The sequence below is a fragment of the Labeo rohita genome, chromosome 6 (genome assembly GCF_022985175.1).
Source record: "Labeo rohita strain BAU-BD-2019 chromosome 6, IGBB_LRoh.1.0, whole genome shotgun sequence".
NCBI classification, from domain to species: domain Eukaryota; kingdom Metazoa; phylum Chordata; class Actinopteri; order Cypriniformes; family Cyprinidae; genus Labeo; species Labeo rohita.
Genome location: NC_066874.1, coordinates 20584844 through 20611450, shown reverse-complemented (window position 1 = coordinate 20611450; position 26607 = coordinate 20584844). Strand labels below are relative to the sequence as shown.

The 26607-nt window shown below is 36.6% G+C and overlaps 2 protein-coding genes across 6 annotated transcripts in view; both read right to left on the bottom strand.

Moving 5' to 3' along the window:
• Positions 1 to 1093: 1093 nt before the first annotated feature.
• On the bottom strand, positions 1094 to 3489 carry LOC127167433 (phospholipase A2 inhibitor NAI-like). Its single transcript, XM_051113470.1, has 5 exons — positions 3342 to 3489; positions 3077 to 3187; positions 2777 to 2944; positions 2555 to 2671; positions 1094 to 1472 (listed from the first exon to the last, which is right to left on the bottom strand). The coding sequence occupies exons 1-5, from the start codon at positions 3388 to 3390 to the stop codon at positions 1267 to 1269; spliced, it is 651 nt and encodes a 216-aa protein (XP_050969427.1). The 5' UTR covers positions 3391 to 3489; the 3' UTR covers positions 1094 to 1266.
• A 690-nt stretch (positions 3490 to 4179) lies between these two features.
• The window catches only part of kank4 (KN motif and ankyrin repeat domains 4), a 66537-nt gene continuing 44109 nt past the window's right edge, over positions 4180 to 26607 (bottom strand). For all 5 annotated transcript variants that reach the window (XM_051112386.1, XM_051112389.1, XM_051112387.1 and 2 more), the window contains 9 exons: positions 21555 to 21622; positions 18929 to 21310; positions 17210 to 17303; positions 12469 to 12702; positions 10953 to 11037; positions 9642 to 9861; positions 8309 to 8451; positions 7930 to 8130; positions 4180 to 6261 (listed from right to left, as the gene is read on the bottom strand). In XM_051112386.1, coding sequence (XP_050968343.1) covers positions 6148 to 6261; positions 7930 to 8130; positions 8309 to 8451; positions 9642 to 9861; positions 10953 to 11037; positions 12469 to 12702; positions 17210 to 17303; positions 18929 to 21310; positions 21555 to 21622 — 3541 coding nt within the window. In that variant the 3' untranslated portion in view covers positions 4180 to 6147. The remainder of the gene's footprint in view (positions 6262 to 7929; positions 8131 to 8308; positions 8452 to 9641; positions 9862 to 10952; positions 11038 to 12468; positions 12703 to 17209; positions 17304 to 18928; positions 21311 to 21554; positions 21623 to 26607) is intronic.

The following is a 26607-nucleotide window of genomic DNA, read 5'->3' as shown; positions in this document are numbered from 1 at the left end:
CTGAACATCTGTGTGTACAACTCCAGCTCTTATAAAAGGGAGATGTAGGGGATGGGTGGTGTTTTTAATAAAGGTTTTGATGAAGTACAGAAAAAGAGAAGTTTATGAGTTAAAGTCTAAAGTTTATTGTGAGAGGAAGTTGATGTTCATATCATGATTGTTTGGTTTCAGCATTTCATACATGTATAATTCTCCAAAATATTTGTTCATTTGGTATTGTACATTTATTCTTAATGCATCAACTTTGCAGTAACCATTGTGTTTAGCCTATGTCTGCAAATGATCGTTATACTTGAAACAACTCAAAGAAGTTGGCAGATTAAAACCAGTATAAATGTGATGTGCTATGAAACTAATATCCTGCCAACTTCTTGTTTAGTCCATGTTCTACCTTTCACATCAGTTCTACACTTTTCTACCACAATGAACAGTTCATGTGGCAAAAAGTAAAATATGAGGAACAAAATTAAAATGGATCTGAACTTTTTGTGATGGTTTGCATTTCACCAAAAACAGGGCATCATGAGACTACCTTGAATGTGATATTCTGATACAGGTATAATAATACAAATATCTGTTTACATGCAGTGTGCAAAAGGAACAGTTCTTTTCATCATGGGGATAAACATTTTTATACTGTATATGTTTGTACACTGTGTAGGTTGTTAAACTAAACTGAATATGCCATTGCCACTTTGTTATTATTGTTTAAAACATTTAAACCAATTTAATTTTTCAAATCACATGTTTTTGATCAAATTAATAAATAAATGTAATGTTGGTAGCGCTTTACAATACAGTTTCATTTGTTAACATTAGTTAACTTCTTTATTTGACATGAACTAAGAATGAACAATATCTACAGCATTTATTAATCTTAGTTAATATTAATTTCAACATTTACTAATGCATTATTAAAATCAACATTAGTTAATACACTGTAAACTAACATGAACTACCAATAAACAACTGTATTTTTATTAACTAATGTTAACAAAGATCAATAAAATATGGTAATAAATGTATTGTTCATTGTTTATTCATGTTAGTTAATGCATTAACTATTGTTAACAATTGACACCTTATCGTAAAGTATTACTGTAATGTCTTTACACTTGCTGATCATTAATATTTACAAAAACCTAGAAAAAAAGATATTTGGATAATGCACAAATTTTTATACAAAAATTAATTATATGCAAAATTCAAGAATACAGACTGCATACCTTTTCAAAACATTCCAGAATACATGAATAATAATTGAAATTACAGGAAAAAAGCAGTAATAAAGATCATCAGAAGAAATCTGAATTCTGTATTTTTGATAGCTGAGTAACCTAAATTGCTAATGCAGTTGAACTTGGTGATGGATGAAGGTCCACAAAGATTTCTTGAGACACAACCCTTGAGTCTAGCACGTTGAAGGAAAGGGAAAAACATCTGAATGAGCAATCCTGCATTACCTGTTGGAGCTAAAATATTTGAAAGATATTTTAATCATTATATATAAATGTTTTCAAAAAGCACATCTAATGGAATAATATGTAATAATAATAAATTGTAAATAAAATGAATAATAATGCAGAAAATACAAATATAATGCAAATACTAATGCAAATGCAAATACAAATAATAATACATATAATAAATATAGCTGCAAGCAGCAATTACGGGCCAAGCACTAGGCAAGCAAGGCAGCAAGCATCAGCGCAACTAAAGCAATGACTAATTAAAACCATTTGAGGTGATTTAGTCAAAATAGGTAAATCATAAAAACAACCATTAGTAATCTGATTTAATGGGTTATCACTTTTGACCAATAGATGGCGCTGTTACCAAACTGATGCGGCGTGGTCAGTGTTGGGTGACAAAGTTTGGTGTAAATATGTCAGTGTAAATATGTAAATTTTGCCAGCAAGTTTGAAGACGATCTGAGTCAATTTTGATGAAAATCAGACAAACTGTCTAGTTCAAAAAAGTAGGTTTTTCAAACAATTAAAAATAGCAAAAAAAACTAAACCTTACGATTTTTACATTTTGGTGTCAGTTTGACTCGGCATGAGCAGGAATTAGAGTAAAAGAATCAGAGCAAAGAAGAATCTGTGCCTTACAGTTCAAAAGTTATTAGCATAAACATGAGTAAAATTTTGGACAGGTGGTAGCACTACAGAGTTTCAGTCAGAGACTCCAAACTTGCTATGGTTAATGTTGAGACTGTCCTCTGTAAGTGTGCCAAATTTCACTACTTTACAGCAAGTGGTTCTGTGGGCTGCCATACACTCAAGAGAGGAAGAAGAAACGGAAGAAGAAGAAGAAGAAGAAGAAAAATAATAATGCAGAAAAAATGGCCCGAGAACTGATCATTGTGGAACATTTATTGTTGCATAATGTACAGTCATCTAGACTTTGCAGAATGATAACTTGTAAAGCAATTTGAAACACTGACTGAGAAGTCAGTAAGGTTCCATGATAAGTTGTTCACATAATTCACATTTAATCTAACCATAACATACTCAGCAGTTAAATAGAAAAATAGTAGTTTAAGACAATACACCTGTATGATCAAGGCAGAGGTCCTGGACTCCCACACATGACACTTCAGTATTACACTGTTTATCTGTCATATTGTTGCATGAGATACATTTTAATCCATTTGGGGCATTGTTGGGTTCTATAAAGAAGTAAGTGTGTATTTATCAGTTATATATTTAATAAAAATGAATGTGATCTGTCACAACGTGAATACAGTCTTTACTTTTAAAAGCATTTTACTCACCAGGTAGAGTGGCATTGTTACATTTATCAGTGGAACAGCAGAAAACACTGATAGCTACATTTGCAAAACCTAAACCAATTGATGCAATGACTGGTGAACTATCCATCTGCTGCTCCAAACAATATGCTTTGGGAAAAGAGGTCCTTGTGATACATGTGGTATTAACATCTGCTTCACACACACACAAAGATAATGGTCACACTAAACATAGTGGCTACTTTAATATGTTTGAAATGATAAAAGATCCCCCCCCCCTCCCCCCACATAAACTAAAAGAAAGAGTAGAAATCTACAGCTAACCTGAAGTGTTTGCATCAGCTTTTATAACAGTACAAACTTCACCAGTAGTAGTCATTAAAAATTGATTCACACAGGCTGGACTCACAAAACGAAGACACTGCAGCATTTCAACTGTTAATTTCAAGAGAATTTAAAATCATACAAATAAAATAGTATTTTAAAGAAACATTTAAGACTTAAACGCTGTAGAGCATACATAATTATTGTATGTAAACATTTATTTGATTACGTTCTTAATTGTCTTAAATGTCTGATTTTGCATTACCTGAGTGGATGAGTGAAGCCGTGAGGCAGAGTCCCAGTATAAGCCACATCAAGAGAAAATGGCAAAGTTTTATGAAGAAAAAGTATGGTAGCAGGCACAATGAGAATACGCTAACTGCATATACAGTAGTCTGCAAAATAATAATGAAGTACAGGGTGGGAGCGCTGAAAGCTTATCAAACAAAAAGTGATGTGTGTTTTTAACATTTACATACGTCAGTTTCTCCGTTCTGTATGATATTTCAAATACAATGTGGCTCTCTATGTTCATTTTTATGTAAATTACTAATTTACATTAGCGCGTTGACCTTGCTGTTAATGTTTTCGACTTCCTGTAAACTGAGAATAACTTTCCAAAAAATGTGTCAGGTACGTAAGTTTATTAAAAGCTTCTGTGACTCACATACGATCCACCAGGATATGTATGCTTTTAATAATACACTAATATTCAAATGTTTGGGGTTTGTAAGTTTTGTAATGTAAGCGTTATTTATTTGATTAAATATACAGTAATATTGTGAAATATTATTATTGTAAAAGAACTGTTTTATATTTTAATATATTTTAAAATGAAATTTATTCCTGTGAGGGCAAAACAGAATTTATAGTAACCATTAGAATATGGTAACATGATCCTTCAGAAATCATTATAATATGCTGACTTGGCACTCAAGAAACATTTCTAATTATTATCAATATGCAAATCGATTGTGCTGTCATTTTGAAACCATTTTGTATGATATTCTAGATATTCTAACGCTTTCTATGACGTGCATGCTACATTTACCCTTGATAAACTGTATTAGGGAAGTAAATATTTTTCAAACCACACAGAAAAGACAAATACAAAATGCATGTTTTATTAAGTCAATATTTTATCCATGCATATACTTGTATATACTCAAAAATATAGAATTGGAAATAAATAGTCATTACATTTCAGGGTATTAATTCACAGCACCTCCCACAAGATACTGTTGCACAGTATACATATATAGATTTATACTTTGTCCGGCTGAGTTATTGATTTGTCGTTAAACATATCTCTTCATCACAACGGTTGAAGTCTTTATTTTAAGCAGGCACAATGTACAGAAAATGCAACTACAGTCCAGTCCGTTATTATGTCCTGCTTAAATCTCTCTGCAGGGGAAACTGAAAACTGTAAATCTTTGTTTAATATACAATCTGCAGGATGAGAAGTTAATATTGCAGCAGGTTAGAGTATATGGTAAACTTTGACAGTGAATAAATTATAAAGGACAACTCAGGCCTGATTGCTATAATAATTTGTCACTGTAGTTATGAAATATTCCACACCGCCTTTTTCCTTGGGCGAAGAGAACAATAGGACAGAAAAAAGATTTTAAACCATTCAGATAAATGGTATTTTACCAAAAGTAATTAAAGGAGTAGTTCACCCAAAAATGAAAATTTGCAGAAAATGTACGTGAGTACCTCAGGCCATAGAGGATGTAGATGAATTTGTTTCTTCATCAAAACAGATTTGGAGAAATGTAGCATTACATCACTTGCTCACCAGTGGATACTCAGTAGTGAATGGGTGCCGTCAGAATGAGAGTCCAAACAGCTGATGAAAACATCACAATAATTCACAAGTAATCCACATCACAATTGATCTACTTCAGTCCATCAATTAACATCTTATGAAGCAAAAACCTGCAGAAAACAAATCCATCAAGACATTTTAATTTTAAAATGTTACTTCTGGCCAAAATACAAGTCCATAATCTACAATAATGCTTCCTCTAGTGAAAACGTCTATCCCCTGTTGTCCTCTCACATCAAAAATCCACCGACATATTTGTTTACAACTGTTTTGTACTGTTGTCACTTGTAAACAGTGTGCATATTTCTCTCCTTATTCAGACAAAATGTTTTCACTGGTTTAAAGTTAAAAACATCTTAATAATGGATTTGTTTAATACAAATACACATCATTGATCAACAGTTAACTGATGGATTTTTCTGATGCTTTTATCATCTGTTTGGACTCTCGTTCTGACGGCACCCATTCACTGCAGAGGACCCACTGGTGAGCAAGTGATGTAAAGCTAAATTTCTCCAAATCTGTTCAGATGTAGAAACAAACTCATCTACATCTTGGATGGCCTGAGGGTGAGTACATTTTCATCATTTTTTCATAGTTGGATGAACTATTCCTTTAAAATAAATTCTTTTTCCTTTCTTTTTCAGTGCTTGGCTCTTTGTTGGGGTTTAAAAATACTATGGGAGACATACTGGCAACACAATTGTGTGACTAAAACTCCTTTCCCTGTTCTACCTATAAAGGCAAGGAATGGTTCGGTACTGAGCCTGACCCGAAAACCCTCATATAGGAAGACACATCAGGTTATAAGACAGGCCTTGGGGGAAATATTAGAGAAAAGTGCAAGAAAAATAAATATAGTGTGTATCTGATCACTTCTTTAATAACATTCGTAGATTACGCTTGATCACCTAACAAAAATATAGTCACATTACCTGAAAATAGAAGGCCAAAACATGTAACAATGTACCATGCCTGCTAAATAGCTACAGTAGCTGTGCTTTAGGACAATCGGGGACCTTCTGGGGAGTTTAGGGAAGCCCACCCTCCATGGCATCTTTGATTGGCGTACGGAAGTACATTTCTCATTGGCTGTTTCTCAAACTGAGAATCTGCGAATTACTGGTAAGTACTGTCTCTCTATTGTTGACTGCTGGCCTGGTCAGCGAGTCAGGTCAAGGCAGGAGAAAGATGAATCTGGCGGAACCAGTTGGGCATGAAGACGAGGCCTTTGGACTCAGAGCGGAGCTGTAGGATCTGTGACCGTGGCTGGATCAGCGCGAGCTTTCAGAAGTTCAACAATCTCAGAGTGGGAAGCCTTCATGGCAACCGACAGAGCTGTGTTTCCATCCTATTAGTGAGAGAAAGAAATGAAATGTAAATGATGCTGAAAGGCATGTTTGTGGTTTATGAGGATGATTATATGTCTCGCAACCTGCCCACGCTGGCATCTCCCTAATTTGTGTATTTGTGCAGATCCTATTGTGATTGTATAGCTTGAAATGGACAAACAGTGTATGTAATATGCAAGTATGCTGATTCTTCTCTTATATGCACATTTTTTGGTCTTTGTGTTCCTATAAGAATAGACCTGTGATTAAGTTTTGGCTCACAGTCCAGCTGAGAACTACTGCATTAAACACATTCAGTTTGATAAAATGAAAAATAATGGATTGTTATGACTTCTGAGAAACTGATAAAAACACCCATGAATGGTTAATGGTGGAAACAATACTGGGAATTAAATATTAGTATTTAAGAAGTATTAAAAAGTCAATAGGACATTTTTGCAAATTATCTGAATGTCGATAATAAAATATACACTGCTGTTTAGAAGTTTGGGGTCACTAAGATTTTTATTTTTTAAAACTTTTATTCAACAAGGGCATATAAAACTGTCAAAAGTTAAAATAAAAGCATTTATAATTTTAAATGTTATATGCTATGATTTATGATTTGTTACAATTTAAAATAAATTATTTTGTTTTAAACGCTTTAGACATCAAAGAATCCAGGGGGAAATATCATGGCTTCCTCAAAAATATTAAGCAGCACAACTATTTTCAACATTATAATAATAAGTAATGTTTCTTGAGCACTAAATCAGCAAAATAAAATGATTCTGAAGGATCATGTGACCCTGATCCTTGATGGCTGCTAAAAAAGTAGCTTTGCCATCACAGGAATAAGTTACATTTAAAACTATATTAAAATAGAAAATAGTTGTTTTAAATAGTAAAGATAATTCACAGTATTAGTGTTTTTTTAATGGAATACACTACCAGTCAAAAGTTTTTGAACAGTAAGATTTTTAATGCTTTAAAGTCTCTTCTGCTCACCAAGCTTGCACTTACTGTATTTGATCCAAAGTACAGCAAAAACAGTAACATTCTGAAATATTTTTACTATTTAAAATAATTGTTTTGAAAGACTTCTTTAAAAAACATTAAAATCTTACTATTCAAAAACGTATGACTAAATGTAGCCTTGTTGAGCATAAGAAAAAAAATTAAATGGTAGTGTATGTATTTTTATTAGGAAAAATAGATTAATATACATGCAGTTAGCATATTTTTCCTAATAATAAAAATACTAAGTATAAGAATACTTTTCTCCTAATAATAATAAAAGCTAGACCAGTGACTAACTAATAAGTAATTAACTAAATTTTTTAAAAACTGAAATAACTACTTTTTACCACTGAGTGGCAGTGTTGCATTTTCTTAAAATAAAGCAAGGCCTCAACTCATTGTTTGTCAGCTTCATTTGGCTCTTTTGTAAAAGAGTATCACGTTTGTATTTTTTTAAAACATAGGTTACTGTGACTTTATGATCACATCATTTTTACAACGTATTTTTTCTAAAATGCATATGAAAAAGCAGACGAACATTAGTAGGCCCATCAATTTCTAGTGTGTTGTAAAAACGCAAATTTAGCAGTTTAGTGGCCTCAAAGTAAAAGTTGCTTGTCAAGGATGAGTATCACTGGTATAAGTTGTAATATATCAGCATCTCTCACCTTATCTGTGAGTGATATGTCACACTCTGGTCTGTCCAGCAGTATTTTGGCTATCTCAGTATGGCCGTGCTCACAGGCACACATCAGAGCAGTGGATCCATCCCGGTCCTGTATGTTCAGATCAGCACCGCAGTCCAGAAGAACCTGGACCATCATCGTCCGGCCATGACTAACTGCAAGCATCAGTGCTGTTTGCCCTGACTAGTGGGGAGTAATAAAAAAAAAAATCTTCTTTATATAAAACCATTATACCCTATAATCACTCATAAAGCACTCATAAAGAATTTGTACTGGCATAACAAACATCAGTAGGCCTACATGAGTAACAAAATTGTGTGTTTTTGCAGTACAGGATTTTGGGGTGTCTCGCTGTGTGTACCTGGCTGGCTCGAGCATTGATTTTGCCCATTCTCAGTAGCTGCTGAGCCACCTCCATGTCCTCAGGGCTCTCTGCGGCAGTAAGAGCTGCCAACATTATAGCAGTGTAGCCCGCCTTGTTCTGGTGATCCACCTCACACAGTCCTAATGAATATAAAAATAAAGAGAATTTTGGTATATTCAAAAGTTTAAAGTGAAAGAGAGTGAGAAACAGAAGTTGAGATTAAAAGGGATAGTTTACCCAAAAAGGAAAATTCGGTCATTAATTTCTCACCCTCATGTCGTTCCAAACCCGTAAGACCTTAGTTCATCTTTGGAGCACAAATTAAGATAATTTTGATGAAATCCGAGAGCTTTCTGACCCTGCATGACAGAACTACTATGGTCAAGGCTTAAAAAGGTAGTAAGGACATCGTTAAAATAGTCCACGTGACAACAGTGGTTCAACTTTAATTATACGAAGCTACAAGAATACTTTTTGTGCACAAAGAAAACAAAAATAACAACTTTATTTAACAATTTTCATCAAAAATATCTTAATTTTCCGAAGATGATCGAAGGTCTTACAGCTTTGGAACAACGTGAGGGTGAGTGATTAATTAATTAATTTTTGGGTGAACCAACCCTTTTAAAGACCATCTGTTTTGCATTCTATAAAATAAAAATATTGACACATAAGACAAGAGTAGAAACTATAAATGTAAATGTGCTACTATAAATGTACAAAATTAATATAAAAAGCTATAAATGTAAAAACTTAACTTGCCAATGGACTTATATATTCAAACCAATTAATCAGCAATTCTTTAGACATTTTGGGATTTTTGGCTTATAACCATGCCTGTTTGGGAAATGAACAGTAAAGTCATCTTATATTTCATAATATTAATATTTTTATTGTATTTTGATTAAATAAATGCAGCATAAATGCAGTTTTGCAGCTTTCTACCCAGCCAGCACCAGAAGTCAATATAACGTCAGTTCACGTTGGACCAGATGTTGCATTTTGGTTGAGAATGAATATTTGACGGGTTTACATTTACATTTGATTTTGGTTACACAACCTAAAAATATCATCATCAGCTGACGTGAGTATTGGACATCAAATTAAAGCTGACATTAGACGTTGAATTGACATTGAATTTTGGCCGTAACCGAAATTTAACCAAATATCAGCGTCTTATGACATTGTGTGCCTGCTGGTAGATTTGGGCATCTTGAAAAACCCATATTGCCTGACCCCTATACTTAAAATACTAATTAAAATTCTAATTAAAAATCCTGGTATTTCTCAGATTCATCTTGCATCAGATATGAACATGCAGGTCTCTCACCTGTGTCTAGTAACAGCTTGACCACAGAGAAGTTGGAATGGGACACGCTGTAGTGCAGCGCCATGTTTCCATTACCATCCGCCAGGTTTACTATATACCGCAGCAGCGTGGGAGTGTGATAGCCCACCTCCCTCAGGTACAACGTGACCGTCTCTGCCTGAGAGTCCTTCTGACTGGACACGCGGAACCACTCCTGATATAACACCATCAGAACCTGCCTCTGAGATTCAACAATCAAGAGTTAGCTCACTAAAGTACACTAAAGGATTAGTTCACTTTCAGAATAAAAATTTCCTGCTAATTACCCCCATGTCATCCAAGATGTTCATGTCTTTCTTCAGTCAAAAAGAAATTAAGGTTTTTGAGGAAAACATTCCAGGAGTTTTCTCCATATAGTGGACTTCAATAGGAGCCAACAGGTTAAAGGTCCAAGTTGTGGTTTTAGTGCAGCTTCAAAGGGCTCTACACAATCCAAGGCGAGGAATAAGGGTCTTGTCTAGTGAAACGATCAGTCATTTTCAAAAAAAAAAGACAGTTGTATATGTTTTAACCACAAATGCTCATCTTGCACTAGCTCGACCTTACTCATTATGTAATCACGCACCTGTGATGTAGGCGGAAGTACCGACCCAGTGTTTACAAAGTGAACGTGTAAAGAAAGTCAAACGCTCTTTACAAAAAAAGGTAAAACAACAATGTTAGACGATTTTGAAGTCAGAGGAGAAAATTAGTTTTACATCCTACCCTACCTTTTTGAACCAGAGTACACAGATGAAGAACTGTGCATGACTTTTCTAACATGATTACGCAATGTGTAAAGACGTGCATGCACATCGCTGAGCTGTTGAAAGACGAGCATTTGTGGTTAAAAAGTATATACATTTGTATTAATTTTTTTAGAAGATGACCAATGATTTTGCTAGATAAGACCCTTATTCCTTGCCTGGGATCAAAGCCTTTTGAACCTGCATTAAAACTGAAATTTGGACCTTCAATCGCTGATCCCCACTGAAGTCCACTATACAGAGACAAATCCTAGAATGTTTTCTTCAAAAATCTTAATTTCGTTTTCGACTAAGAAAGAAAGACATGAACATCCCGGATGACATGGGGGTGAGTAAATTATCAGGAAATTATTATTCTGGAAGTGAACTAATACTTTAAGATAAATGATAAAATCACAGCTATATTGAGGTGCATTTATTTTCGTGTTATACAGAAAGGATAGATTTTTTCCCCCTTGTTATACTCCTTCTCAGTATATATTGAAGGTAATAAATCAAGTTCAGTGAATCAACATTAACTGTTTACCATGTCTTTATTTGGGGCAGCAACTTCAGCCATGCGATCCTTCAGGAAATGACAAGCAGCCATGAAGTTCTTATCAACTAACTCACTGCAACGACACAGATTTAGCTGTAATTTAAATCACAGGGACACATTAAACTCATAAATAATTAGACAGGATCTTTTCTGCAGTTTTTCCAGCCTGAAAAACGTGTTTACAAAAAGAGACAATTGAAAGATACTGCCTAAAATAGATATGAAACCATGCATGAGTCATTGCATATGCATTATATAAAATCATTGTCAAATACAGATTGGCTGCATACTTTAGCCTGAAAAGAAAATCTGTATTTGATACATATGAAATACAATGCAGTTTGGTCATTTGAATTTTGGTAACATTAGTTGAGAATGTCGCATTCTGGTCTCTCAAGCAAATTGTTACCAATATTTAAATGGCAAAAAACATCTTCATGTAATTCTGGCACATGCAGATTTTGGAAAAGTATGAATTATTTTTATAATTTTACATTCTTTTGTTTATATTTTTAGATCCTTGTGTACTGGTGGGCCTATACATATACTAACCCATTTAAAAGTTTGGGGTCAGTGAGATTTGAATAAAAATGTAAAAAATAATATAAAATGTATTCCTTTGATGGCAAAGCTGAATTTTCAGTAGCCTTTACATTAGTCTTCAGTGTCACATGACCTTTCAGAAAGAAAAAGAAAGAATCTTAAAGTCCCCAGAGTTTGACTCTTTTTATACTATTAAAAAGTAAAGGTTGGAACTTGTTTCAGAAGAATATCTAATATGGTTTATTAACATTAACTTAGACTTGAACTAAAGCATGATATAAGTGTATCTTTGGTGTATGAGGGTGCATGCAGATGAAATTTCAGCATCATGAGTCATTTGTTTGTCTGCCAATTCTTCCAAAAACATCAGAAAAATTGAAAAATGTATATAATTATGCCATTTTCCTACCTCAAAATGATAAATACTGTAATGAAAATGGTGTTTCCATAATCATAATAGAAGACCACACCCTCTGGTTTCCCCATATGTCCGCATAGCTTTAAATGCTTCAGCCTTTTGTTGTGAAGCAGTCTTTTAAGTGGCCCAGTGACTGGGCATATTAAACCTGTCACTCAGCACTTGTACTTTCCTGCCAGATGATGGGCAGAACAAAAGGCAGGATTGTGTCTAATTCATAACAGAGGCTCCTTCCTTGGGAAACTTGCATGAAGGGTCACTGCACACTTTAATGTGTTAAGCCAACTCATATTACGAGCTAATGAGCTTTTCACACCAGATTGAAAAAGGTAAATGAGACTAGCACAAAATAAAAGTCCTGTGGATCTTACTTAAGTACTCTTTGAGGGCTTCCATGGCAGAGACCCCACTGAATTTAGAATAAATATAACTCCCATCAATTGACCACTTAAGCCATAGGCACTTGTATGAGTTGTTATTGTTAACAATAAGAATGTAAAGTCACTCCAGCCCCCTTCATTTCACCACGGCCCTCCATCTCACCTGACAGGCTGCTCCTCCTGGGGACTCATAGCAGCCTGGGCAGCATCAGGCTCCTTAGAGCCCTCTGCCACCTCTGCCTGAACCCCTTCACTTTGCTCCCCAGTAGCAGCAGCCTCCTCCTGGGCATTTTCACTCTCCTCTCCCTGCTCCACCTCAGGCTCCGAGCTATCCACCTCCTCAACCTCGTCCTGATCCTCCTCCCCACTGGAGTCCTCACTGGAGGTGGTCTCATAGCTGGACACACAGACAACTTGAGTCAAGGAGGTTCATTCCAGGATTTTTCTCCTTCTAGTGGTCTTCAATGGGGATCAGCAGGTTGAAGGTCCAAATTGCAGTTTCAATGCAACTTCAAAGGGCTCTACACAAACCCAGCCGAGGAATAAAGGTCTTATTTAACTAAACAAATGCTCATTTTCTAAAAGAAATAAAAATGTAGATTCTTTTTAACCATAAATGCTCATCTTGCACTAGCTCTGAGATGTGCATCCATGACTTCATACAGTAGGTAATCACATTGGAAAGGTCACGGGTGGTTAGTTCTTTGTCTGTGTACTTTGGTTCAAAAGGTAGGGTAGGCGAAAAAATTCAAAATCATCCAGCAATGTTGTTTTACCTTTTTTTTTAGAAAAGGGCGTTTGGCTTTTGTTGCACGTTTGCTTTGTAAACACTGGATTGGTACTTCCGCCTGCGTTACTCGTGACCTTTCGAGCTAGTGCAAAATGAGCATTTGTGATTAAAAAGTATATACTTTTTTTTTCTTTTAGGAAATGACCAATCATTTCGCTAGATAAGACCCTTATTTTTCTGCTAGGATCGTGTAGAGCCCTTTGAAGCTGCACTGAAACTGCAGTTTGCACCCTCAACCCTCCTAATCCCCATTAAAGTCAACCATATGGAGGAAAATCCTGTGACGTTTTTCTCAAAAACCTTAATTTCTTTTCGAAGAAAGACAGACATGAACATCTTGGATAACACGGGTGAGTAAATTATCAGGAAATATTAATTGTGGAGTGAACTTAATCTTTATTTTATTTTATTTTATTTTATTTTATTTTATTTTATTTGTTTTGTTTTGTTTTGTTTTGTTTTGTTTTGTTTTGTTTTGTTTTGTTTTGTTTTGTTTTGTTTTGTTTTGTTTTGTTTTGTGACCCTGGACCACAAAACCACTCTTAAGTAGCACGGCTATATTTCTAGCAATAGCCAAAAATACATTGTACGGGTCAACATTTTTCTTTTATGCCAAAAAAATCATTAGGATATTAAGTAAAGATCATGTTCCATGAAGATATTTTGTAAATTTCCTACCATAAAAATATCAAAAAGTAATTTTTTATTAGTAATATGCATTGCTAAGAACTTCATTTAGACAACTTTAAAGGTGATTTTCTCAATTTTTCTTAATTTTATTTTATTTATTTTTTTTTTTTTGCATCCTCAGATTCCAGATTTTCAAATTGTTGTATCTCAGCCAAATATTGTCCTACCCTAACAAACTCAGAAGATGTATAAATAATAAAATTGACCCTTATGACTGGTTTTGTGGTCCAGGGTCACATTTTATTTTATTTTATTTTATTTTATTTTATTTTATTTTATTTTATTTTATTTTATTTTATTTTATTTTATTATTCTATTTTATTTTATTTTATTTTATTTTATTTTGTGTAAGCACCATAACTTTTTAAACTACCTGGCTTATATTAAGATAAAAGGGTCTTTTAGTCTATATTCTGCACAGTCCTTACTGTTAACGCCACACAAATGTAATTTGTCGGTTATGAAAGGACATGCAAAATGCTTGTGTTTAGACAAGCTGCTCAAATGAGAAGGACCTCTGTGGGGTCTGAGGGGTTCTTATGTGGTGAGCCTGTCTGAAGAATGCCGCTCTTCATGGATGTTTTCAGATAGGCAACAGGAATGGCATTCCCACAATTCCTCAGGGCCATGGGTGAATGGAGGCCTATAGCTGCGGGTCAGGTGACTATACATTTATTAGGATGTTGAGTATGAGGGCCTCTTTTGAGTACTTCAGATCAGAGACAAGGAGGCCATGCACTAGTTGAGTATTATGCTCTTCTGCTATCACCTTAGTAATCAAGATTTCCAAATGTGTTTAGTCTAATAGCTTTGCATACGGTTTATAAATAAGAGAATTGGACAGAAAATGAACACACTGGGCAGCCAAAGGTGGTGATTCAGCGTTTTGATACTGCTATTTGTGCTTGGCTGACAGTGCTAAATAATAGAATGAAATTATATTATGGTGTTTTGGGTCAAAACTGTGTGCAAATTCTGAAATCACCAGCTGTCATCGAACAACAGCAGTGCAGGGCCTCTCTCAGGATAATCACAGTCTATCAGACATAGACGCAAGCCAAATCTGCCAACACTCCCACGCGAGTCTTTTCAAACAATATTTCCAAACAGCAGTATAAATAAAAGGTCATACATGTATGTCACTTGATATTAATCATGATATAGATATTCCAGCATGTTTTGACATACTGATAAGATAAGGTCCTAACCTGTGTTTTGTTAACCACTCATGTGTATTAATTAATTCTGAACTTTTCCTGCTCAAGGAACCAACATATTGCAGCATAACAAAATGGGCTCTAACTCCAGAAAGCTCTGATGTGAGTAACTTAAATACCAGCAATTAATGATACAGCACTACTGCAAGGGAGAAATATATTTGCTAAAATGCATTTCAAAATATTTTTATGTAAATGTATTTTTTGTACATTTTTGCAAAATACATTTGAAAAATATATCAAAGTAAACAATATTTTACATTTGACTAATAAACCTACTCCAGATACTCCCGGGCTAAAGAAATACATCAATTTAGTTGATTTTAGCTATTCCTTTCTGATCAGGCAGGCCAGCTGTTTGCCCAGTTCTATCAGGATAATTATCTTATTGTTGAAGGGTGGTCAAATACAGCTGAGATAGAACCATCTCTGCTGCCAAGCTAAACAAATCATTCACCGCACACAGCAGCAGGCAGACAGACAGAGACACAGCAAGAGAGAGAGGGACAGAGAGAGGACTTTGTTCTTTGTGTCATCTCACTAGGTCTTACTCATCATGCAACAGCTCTCACAGAAAACAATGCCAACACCTCATGGCCCGTTTCTAACAGAGCACTGCGATGAAGGATGAAACAGATTAACGGATGCAAAGAGATAGGCCGGACATCTGATGCTGATCATCAACTGATCATCAACATCTGATCATGGATTTTGATGAAATAGACTTGTCCTTCAACACTTGACATGAAAACACCAGCAACTGTGATTCTGGGGCAATTGGTAAATGCAAGGCATAAGCATTTAGGTTCACTGTTAGACTTTTAGGAGTGTCCAGAATTCTTTTTATACAACAGTTCTTTCTAGTCCTCAAATCTGATTGGCTGAGAGGAGTGCGATACTCTAGTGATATCAGAACTCCAACTGTTTGACTGACTGCGGAATGTAGTTTTTTAGACTTGTTTAGACTTCAAATAAAAATAATAAAGATTAATAAAGATAACATGTATTTTCAAATTTGCTGCAATGTTTTTGGAGATGTGACCTCCAGGATGTCAGTGGCCGTTCTGAACCTGCCGAGAGCAGCCTTACCTCAGCCAGAGCTTCTGGAATTTGCTGTTGGCTCTGATGTCTCTATAGTGGTTAAACATGAGATATAATTTGTTTTGGGAAATCTAACGGGCAGTCTTTGGTCTCATGAATATATTGTATTTTCCAGAGCAAATAGTTTTGGCTGAGGGCAAAATCTCATCACGTTACATTTAATGTAAATTTAATGCTGTAAATCAGAGCATTGCCTTTGTACTTTTGACTGAATTGCCTAGCAACATTTATGATGGCTGTTGTTGTTTAGTAAATATTGTTATTCAATAAATAATATTTTATATATATAATAGTAGCATTTAATTATAGTATTTAGTATTGATTTTAGTTACATTATTACGTTAGATGGTGACAAGAGACCGTGAGTCAGCAGCAAAGACTTTTATATTAAAAAAAGAGACTGAAACAGGTCTGTAAACAAGGAAGTTAATTTTACTTTCAACAACACCTTGTAAGACACAGCCAACAAATGCACTGAGCAGGACTGTCACTTGAAATCACCCTTAACAGACTAAAGGAAAGTACAACAAAGATATCGCTTTCCTCAGCAGATATTTTTTAACAGACGAAAGGATAGTACAACAAAGATATCGCATTCCTCAGTGGATATTACATTTTTTTTTTATTGTGAATGTGCAGGTAAATCACACTAGCTCAGTCCATCTCCCTCTCATAAAACTCTACATTAGTAGTTTTCAATGAAGCAACTCAATGTTACTTCGTTTATTAGTTCTAAAGTGATATTTTCAAATTAGTAACAGAACCTTTGGCTCAGCTATTCAACTGTCAAACTAAGATTTGAATCAACAGCGGAAGACGTAGTCCACACAAAATTTTTTTAAAGACACTCTGTTATTGTCAAACTGTTGTATAAATGCAATATCACACTCATAGCCATGTGATATGTCTGTATATCCAGCCATATACAGCCACATCGCATGGCTATGAGTGTGATATTGATAATTTAATCATTTAGCACATTTATTTTATAACTTCTACACAGATGGCAGGTGATTTTATGAAAAGGATTACCATAAACAATTTTCCCGCATGCTGATAAATATGCAGAATTCATGAAATGCACGTCTAATTAATAAAAAACATACCCTCCATTTACGCCAACAAACTTCAAGTTCTTCTTCGTTCCCCCATTGCCCTGCTTGTCAGGACAGTCGTTCTTCTTCATGATGGATTTGAGGCCTGTTATAGAAAAGATGGCCAGATATGTAAAAATGTAAGCCAAGTTTGCACCTGTTTATCATCCATAGCACTAACTGCAGTCTACTTTTGCATGTCTTGAATACCTTTACCAGAAGTGATATGAACAACAAAATGCTGAACCATACACTTGCTATGCTCCACAGAGTGGAGTGAGTCAGATGTACTCATTCATAATGTAGCACACCAAACTGTCAAAACAACTGTTACAGTCGCAGAGGTACTTATATTTTAAAAGAAACAAAAAAAGACCACCATTCTTTCTGACACAAGAAATTCTGATCATAAAAGAGATGGAATAGTATAAAGCATTTACACAGATTTGTTCCCTAGTGCTTGTCTGAGATTGTTGAAGAGAACAGAGGTGTGTAACAACCAAAGGAGCCAGTGGATACAATTACAACAAAACAAAAGACATCAAAGACTTTGAAAAGCTTCTGGGAGCTATAAAAAAACGTAAAAAGTCCTACGGGACTGTGCGCATTCCCCAGGACACAACAAGGCGAGTCTGCATCAAAATTAGCCAGGAAACTATCATTTTAGTAAAACAGGTTGCTTTTAAGTAACCACTATTCAGTGGAATTGCAGAAGATCATAATTAGAACAAAAGAGCATAATTAACTGTTGTTGCACAAATAATAATGGATGCCAGTATTTATGAGACCTGCATCGTTTTGCAAGCACTGTAATATGAGCCAGACGCTTTTAAACTGTCAACACACATCTCCTAAATTATCTTGGCATACAGAAAGCAACTTCAATATGAATGCGTAATGCCACTGGGTCTCTGCATTGCAACAGACGGGTTTCTGTGCCACACATGCATACATAATCAGGCAAAAATATGCATATTTGAACTTATTATTTCAAGTTGACTTTAGCATTTGCTCTTTAGACTGTCATCTCTGGCTCCTAAAACCTTCACTTCAAACTCAGTAAGGCCTGTTGCTTGTAAGCAGTATTTAGGTGTATGAGTATACACCGATATTTTCAATGTACATGATGTCATTAGTATTTGTATGTAAAGTATATTTTTATAGCATGTGCATTTTCATATGATTGGAAACTGAAAGTAAAGGAACTAAAAAGTAGGGTGGCGACAATAAACTGATGCATGTGAACACCCTTGTAATTCGCTTCAACCTTTTCAAACTTTATGAATAGAAAAAAGGAGAGTACGGCTGTTTCTAAAGCATGCAGTGACATCTACTGTTAAAAACGAAGCTCAGAATCGAATCAAGAGAGAATCACGATGCATTTGGAAAATCTCAGAATCTATGCAGAATAATTTCTCCATTCACGATGCATCGATTTATTTTCCCATCCCTACCAAAAAAGTAAACCTTTTACTTTAGAACCACACAAATAGTTATGAATCTTTGAGGGCTGCAAAATAAATTCCTAAGTTTCATAGAATACTAAAAATTACATTTTTTTTTACTATTTTACTCAGTGTTGAAACAAGGTTGACACCTTAAAAGCACTGCTTACACATTGTACATGCAAGCTTTGTGAAAAGAACTAATTATCTAAACATCTAAGTCAAAGAGACGCTCACATCAGACATGAGATGGTATGTGGTTATATGGAATGAGACCTCATCTTACCTGATTGTCGTGTAGCCCCTCCTTTCTGAACAGGTGAGTAAAAGGCAGACAGGGCACTGAGGGACCCTCTCAGGTGGCTTTGAATTGAGCTGATTTTGGAAGAATGAGGTTTCTGAGAGCTCTCTCCTTTAGCGTCCTGGCCTCCACTTCCCAGACTGGCCCACTGCTCGTTAAGAAGGCCCTGTATCCGATTAACAACTTGACCGATTGCAGCAGGAGAGGCTGTAGCTTCAGATGCCCTTTGAGACTGGGGTTCCTGTACTTGTGTTTCTCTTGGTTCCTGCTGTGTTTGCAAAGCTGAACATCTTTCTCCTCTTGCTTTGTCTGTTACTGTGCTTTCAACAACCGGACTCTCTTTAGATTCGCTCTCTTGGACTGTAGGCTTAGGGACTTCATTTTCACTGCCCATAGTCTCAATCATGGTACTTTCTACCATGACGTATTCTTCAGTGTCACTCTCTGCAATAAGAGTTTCACTAACTTTGGTATCTATGATCTGACTGGACACACTATCTTTGATATCACCCTCTTCTTCTTCTTCAACGTCTTTTACAGAATCTGTCTTCTCTAGCATTTCAGAAACTTTTGGACCACTGTTAACCTCTAGATTGTCCTGGCCTTCAGTCTCCATTGCCTGGTCACACATGACAATCTCTACCCCTACAATTTTCTCAGCTGTAGTGACTTGTGCTAATACTTCCATGTCTCGAGCTTCTACTATATTTGTCTGAGTGCTCGAGCATTTAGAGTCTGTTTCTTTGGGAGCCTCAGCTGGTTGAGGTTCTGTTGAGATTCCTTTCTCCTGGACACTTTTGCTGTCTGTGCTGACTGATGCATCACATGTGACAACTGGTTCAGGTACTGGCTCGATTGGAGCTTGAAGTTTCTGCTCCTTCACTTGGTCAATCAGTTCCTGTATTCTCTCATCCTTTCGTCTATTCTCATCCATCTGCTCTCTCAGTAAGGCATTTGTCTTTTCCAGTTCACAACTGGCCTTACTAAGACTCTCTTCCAAAGTTTTCAGTTTTGCTTCCAGCTCCAGGTTAGTGGGAAGATTCTGTTCAGCAGGTTGGGCTATTGTATTTTCTTCAGTCGTAATTACACTTGGGCCATCAACAACTGAAGCATCTTCTTGAGTGGATGTACATTCAGATGCAGCGACTGATTCCTCTGATTCTGAAATCCCTTGTGACTGTGTTGACTGTTTATCTTCCGACAATGATCTATCCTGCATTTCTGCTTGCTCTGGAAGACTCTTTGATGCTTCTTCTTGAAGTGTAGTCTCTTGCAAAAGCCTCTCTTCTTCATCTGGATCAGTTGGAGTTTCTGCTTTGTCTATGAGTATTACTGGGACAGACACCGGAGCAGGCACTTGTTCTGTATCAGTTACTTTTTTAGACTCCTGCTCTACAGTAACCTGCACCACAAGATCTTGTTCCTGTTGTTCTGTGGTTTTGTTGGACTGAACTCCTTCTTGATCAGCTGCACCATCTGTGTGAATGGAAGGAGCAGCTTTCTTTTCACTTACAACTGGAGGAACAGCACGGTCTTGCGCATCAGTTTGAGGAACCTCACTCTTTTGCGCTGACTTGTGTTCTTGAATTCTTTGAAGCAGTTCTTCCCTCTCTGTTCTAAGAGAGCATATTTGAGCCCTCAACTCAGGGATGGTCCTGACTTGCTCTTCTAACTCACGCACCCGTTTCAGCGCAGCTGTGATCTGTTGATGCAAGCTGGCCCTGTCCTGGGGAACACTGCCTCTCCTGTCACCTCCATCCGCTGGTCGAAAAAGCTTCTCAGCTGAGCCGTTCTGCGATTGGGAACTCTGCTCATCAGTTGAATCTGAACCTTTCCTACGTGGAACATTAATAGGCATGCTGGAGGCTCTTAACAGGTGAGGCCTAACGTTAAGGCCCATGGACTGTTCGTTCTCAGATGAGGTCTGTACTTGAGTCTCTTCTGCAGCCTTTGGTGAGGGGAGGTAAGCACTCACAGGCATCTTTGACTGGCTGGTATGGGAGCTTCCACTGGTGGTGCTGCTGCTAACACTAGTGGCATCGCTAGCTCGAAACTCAAAAAGCTGTTGGACTTCAGTAACACGTGACTTGGGTTTGGACCCTAAAGTGGAAGTATTGGCCCATGTGTCTTTGGCTAGAGGTCGCGCGCCATGCCCAGGAAGGCTGAAGTTGCGTGGCAGTGTGCTGTACTTTGGGCCCCTGTTCTTGCGTTGGATGTGCACCCTCTTGATTGTGTTCCCTTTCTCTATGTCATCTACATACTTCAGGAAGTCCAGATCCAGGTGAAACCCATAGGGGGTCTCGACAGAATATGGCAGCTGTTTACGCTGTACTCCACTATCTGTGGCCTTGGAAGGAAAGCCATTTGCTGAAATACAAAGTACATATTACACATTTTGGATTCCAAGTCAAGCAGTCATTGCATTATTGAGCATATGGAGCATAATTAGTTGAGACAACAAAACAGTTGATGGTGCTATCATTGTGCAAGGATTTGCACAACATGAAATGCAAACACATTTTTGCTGTCAACTCTCATATGAAGACAAGTGGAGGGAATATATTTGCACACTTAAAACTGGAAATGGCTACAAACAGTCTGGCGATCTTACCACTTTTCTTGTCCATTATTTCTGTTTTTGCAGTATCATGGGTGGATTCTGTTGTAAACACTGGGAACCTGTAGACAGATCAAAAGAAAGATTTAACAGATTTAAGAATTTTTTATTAATCATCATCTAACCGATCAGTGACAACAATAATTACAGTTGAGGTCAAACGTTTACATACATCTGGCAGAATCTGCAAAATGTTAATTATTTTACCAAAATAAGAGGGATCATACAAAATGCATGGTTTTTTTTTTGTTGTTTTTTTTACTGACCTGAACAAGATACTTCACATAAAAGACGTTTACATATAATTCACAAGAGAAAATAATAGTTCAATTTAAAAAAAAATTACCCTGTTCAAAAGTTTACATACTGTGTAATGATACTGTTCTTCAGAAAAATCATTTAGGTTCTGCAAATTCTTTGGTTTTTCAGCATTTTTGTGTATTTGAACCATTTCCAGCAACGACTCCATTATTTTGAGATCCATCTTTTCACACTGTCCTCAGGATCTGAGGGACTCATATGCTATTATGCCAACTCTTACAGAAGGTTCAAACAGTAGGAAAAACAACAATGCATTAAGGGGTGTAAACTTTTGAACAGAGTAAAGATGTGTATATTTTTCTTATTTTGCCTAAATATATTTTTTTCATTTAGTACCGCCCTTCAGAAGCTACAGAAGATGCTTACATGTTTCCCAGAAGACAAAATAAGTTCAATTTACCATAATCTTCGATTTCAAAAGTTTTCACCTCTTAATGCATTGGTGTTTCCTTCTGAAGCATTAGTGAGCATTTGAACCTTCTGTAATAGTTGTGTATGAGCCCCTCAGTTGTCCTCAGTGTGAAAAGATGGATCTCAAAATCATACAGTCATTGTTGGAAAGGGTTCAAATGCACAAAAATGCTGAAAAAACAAATAATTTGTGGGACCTGAAGGATTTTTTCTGAAGAACAGTGGGCACTTTAATTGTTCAAGACAAACAAGGGACTCATGAACAACTATCACTAAACAAAAAAAGTATTATGTAACCATATACTGTCAATTTGTCAGTTCCTTTACATTTCCAGTTGACTTTCATTATTTGTTTGTGCCATTTTAAAACACCACACCACTATTAAAACCACAGTGACATAGTAGTTCGCTCCGTTACATTTACTCCAGATGGCTCACAGTTTATGTGGGGTTGATTTAGGCAATGGAAAACAATTTTACCATTTTAGATTTAAGATTCTTCAGGGGCTTACGTAAGACCGTTGATCAAAATACATCATGTTAATACAAACTGAATACACCCTCAGGCTTCAGGTCTGCAGATCTACATGCAGAATGTTTCCACTGTCCTGATCTTGAAGTCATCCTAACTTACATTAATGTGGCAAGAAAACTTACTGCAGGCAAAAGACAGTCTCACTTGAGTATATGAAAACTAACTGCTGTCTTTGATTTAGCGTGGGAGCAATTACTTTTCAGCAGTCACTAAAGACACACTCAGATTTCTGAAGCAGCACTATACTGTAGGCTGACCTTTGAGCTTTTCAACAATGATTTAATCTATTGTTTATGATTACTGTGCCATTTCTAAATTAATACATTGTATGTTGCATTGAAATGCTAATTCATTAGAGTCCTTGAGATGTAATTATATAGCCAAATTATACAGGGAATATGAACCTTCTTCTGGTGAAGATGATTCTCTTCAAACCTTTTGGTTTAATGGAACCATAATCAAACCCCCCAGGGCATGTTTGGAGATCTTAACTATGTACTGAACTTATTGGAGAAAGATTACTCAAAGACGCGTCATCTGGCTCTGATTTCAACGTTGCAATCTGAGCCAAAGGCTTGGAATTTGGACAATCTGGAAAAGAATATTCTTCAAAGGTGCTATGTTTTATGAAACCTGGATCATTCGCTGGCTGCTGGATGTCCAGACAGACTGGTATAGAAAGAAAAGAGAATAGATGCTGACATTTTCAGTAAAAACAATAATAAAAAAAACTCTGAACCTCTTAGAGTTAAAGTTACAACAAAATGTTCACCATGCGCCATCGCCTTCTAATGAAGTTGTTTGTACCTGTTGAAAATATGTATTTCACTAAGTACAAGCAAAAATAGTAAAAATGCCTTGGTTTCTTTTTAGAAATGGGCTCTGAGCCCATGGTTTGGTTGAGAAGTCAAGCGCTAAGCGTTCTGAAGCAGAGTAGTATAACAGAGTGCCAACACAGCATTTGGTGATCAGACCATCAATCAGCTACCTCCCATGATTTCCGTTCACAACACATTCACTTCACAAAATAATGTTTAAAATCGATGCTAACGTGAAAGAGAAATAGGGTGTTGTGGCTAGGGGTTAAAGCTCAGGGAATGTAATCAGAAGATTTCTAGTTTGGTCACCACAAAGACCAAGCCATGAGCAATCACTGTTGTGGCCTTAAGCAAGACATTTAACTCCAGGGTGATCAAGGGAGACCAACTTTTAGTAAGTCCACTGTAAAATCCGTTTGGAGTGCCATCTAAATCAATGGTTCTCAAATGGTTTTGCTTCAGGACAAATGTTTTATATGGGAAGTCATAAGGTTGAACCATGCCCTGGTGAAAAAAACAGCATATGCTGGTAAGTATGTTTTGATACTGGTTTAAGCTGGTCCTTAGCTGGTTTATGCTGGCCCTTTGCTGGTTTATGCTGGTCTTTAGCTGGTCATGTTGCTGGTCAAGGACTAGCATTAAAACCTACCTAACCAGCATCCCAGCATCAAAACCTACCAGTATATGCTGTTTTTTTTTTTTTCAACAGGCACTGATGGACTAATTTAACCATGTCCATACTACCTTTCTGGGCCTTCAACGTGGTAATGCGTTGCTGTTTATGCAGGGTTAGAAAGTGCTCGGATTTCATCAAAAATATCTTAATTTGTGGTCCAAAGATGAACGAAGGTCTTACAGGTTTGGAACGACACACAAGGGTGATTAATTATTGACAGAGTTTTCATTTTTGAGTTAACTATCCCATTCTCAGGTGTCATAGTGCTAAAGTGTTGAAGTGTTGTTGCTACAGTTGTAATTAAGGAAATATTAAGCATCTTAATTAGACTCCTCAGCGTACAAACAGCCTGCATTTATCCCCAGGTTTCAAGGCAAAACCGCATAATAGTGTGAGTCTGAGCTTGACTGACAGCTGAATCCCCAGAATCCGACACACTGCAGCAAGCATGGAAAATGTACAGCTTCTTAAGTCCTCCTGGAGAAGAAAGGAACAAGGCAGGGACGGCAGGGGATAAGGGGCATCCCCAACCTAAGAAATGTTTAATGCAATTCAAATACACTGTCTGTCGCTGAGTCTTAATTAGCAAGAGCTGGAATGCAACTTGTAATTGCTGAGTAAAGTGAGGCCTAGCTGCTTGTCAATTATCCACATGGAACCGAAGAACACAACACTGCCTTTTTAATTAGATACTGAAAAAGAGAGAGAGTGGATAAGTTAAGAAGCAAGTGGGAGAGAGACAGAGCAAGAGAGAAAAAAAGATGGCAAATCATGGCCACTGGAGAGAAATCACTTTAATAAGAAGACTTCCATGCAATCCTCTGTTGGCCTCGTTTACAGGAATATGTTTTAACTTATCAGTTGTGATATTAGGCCATTTGAGTGAGTACATCTCAAGAGTTTCAAGATCGCCTTTCCTTTGAAAGATAGTTTGTTGTGAACCAAATGTTTTGAATCAGCTGTCTGCATTGATCTGCATACACTATATGAATTTAATTGGTTGACCTTTTTATCCTGCTTTAGCTTACGGATAACCCAACGGACCATGTACTGGTGAGCTATAATGGAAAGTCACTGTTTATTTAGCTATTCACAGCAGATTTAATTCAATATAACTAATCAAATTGCAGTGAAGGAGCGGAAGTGAGGGAAGGAAATCAATCTCATTTGCTGTCTTTGTAACCGTGTAGGGGCAAAACGCACACAGACACACACACACACACACACACTCCACCTGCAACCCTACAAGCTCAGCATCTAGTGCTGATTAGGAGTGCTGAAGCCTTGAAAAGAAATCGAAGCAAACAGAGCCAAAGGCAGCAGAAAACGTTTGAACAGCCAACAAAACAACATCTGTGGGCATTCTCAAGGCATGCCAGCTGGACAAACGGGGAAAGATTGTTAATATTCCACATGCCTGTTATTTGTGATCCTCACCATAACCCTGAGATTTCAGGTCCGAGAAAGCACACACTCACTCCCAATGCACAGATACTCTATTTTGACACAAAAAATTGATGGTAACTTACGGAATTTAACACATAACCAACTGTTTTTTGCATGACCAAGATCGTTACAGGCACAGCTGCATTGCGAGATGCTAGCAACCCTGGTGAAAAAACCAGCATATGCTGGTTAGGTAGGTTTTGATGCTGGTTTAAGCTGGTCCTTTACTGGTTTATGCTGGTCCTTAGCTGGTTTAAGCTGGTCCTTTGCTGGTTTATGCTGGTCTTTAGCTGGTTTATGCTGGTCCTTTGCTCGTTCATGCTGGTCCTTGACCAGCAACATGACCAGCAAAAAACAGCAAAGGACCAGCTTAAACCAGCAAAGGACCAGCTTAAACCAGCATCAAAACCTACCTAACCAGCATTCCAGCATCAAAACATACCTACCAGCATATGCTGGTTTTTTCACCAGGAAAAAAAAAAAAAAAGTATGCAAATATAAGCATAAACGTCTTAAAGTGGGAGCCCCACATAAGACAAGCTGGTAGAAAAAAGATATTGTGGCTACTAATTAAAAATTCATTTTCATGGCTTGTTAATTTGTTCCGTCATTTCAGTTAAATCATGGCCGTGTACTAATACATTCTCTTGTCAAACTAAATTAAAACAGTTTATTACAACTTAGACACAATTTAACTAATGTGAGAATGTATTAATAAAATGCGCCAATAAATAAATAGGTCTAATGCTTAATTTCTGGCCACAATAGCTTTCTGCTTGTCATGTGGCTCTGTATAGCACACAAGTTTCAAAATATTAAGTGTCTATAATGTTTTGACAT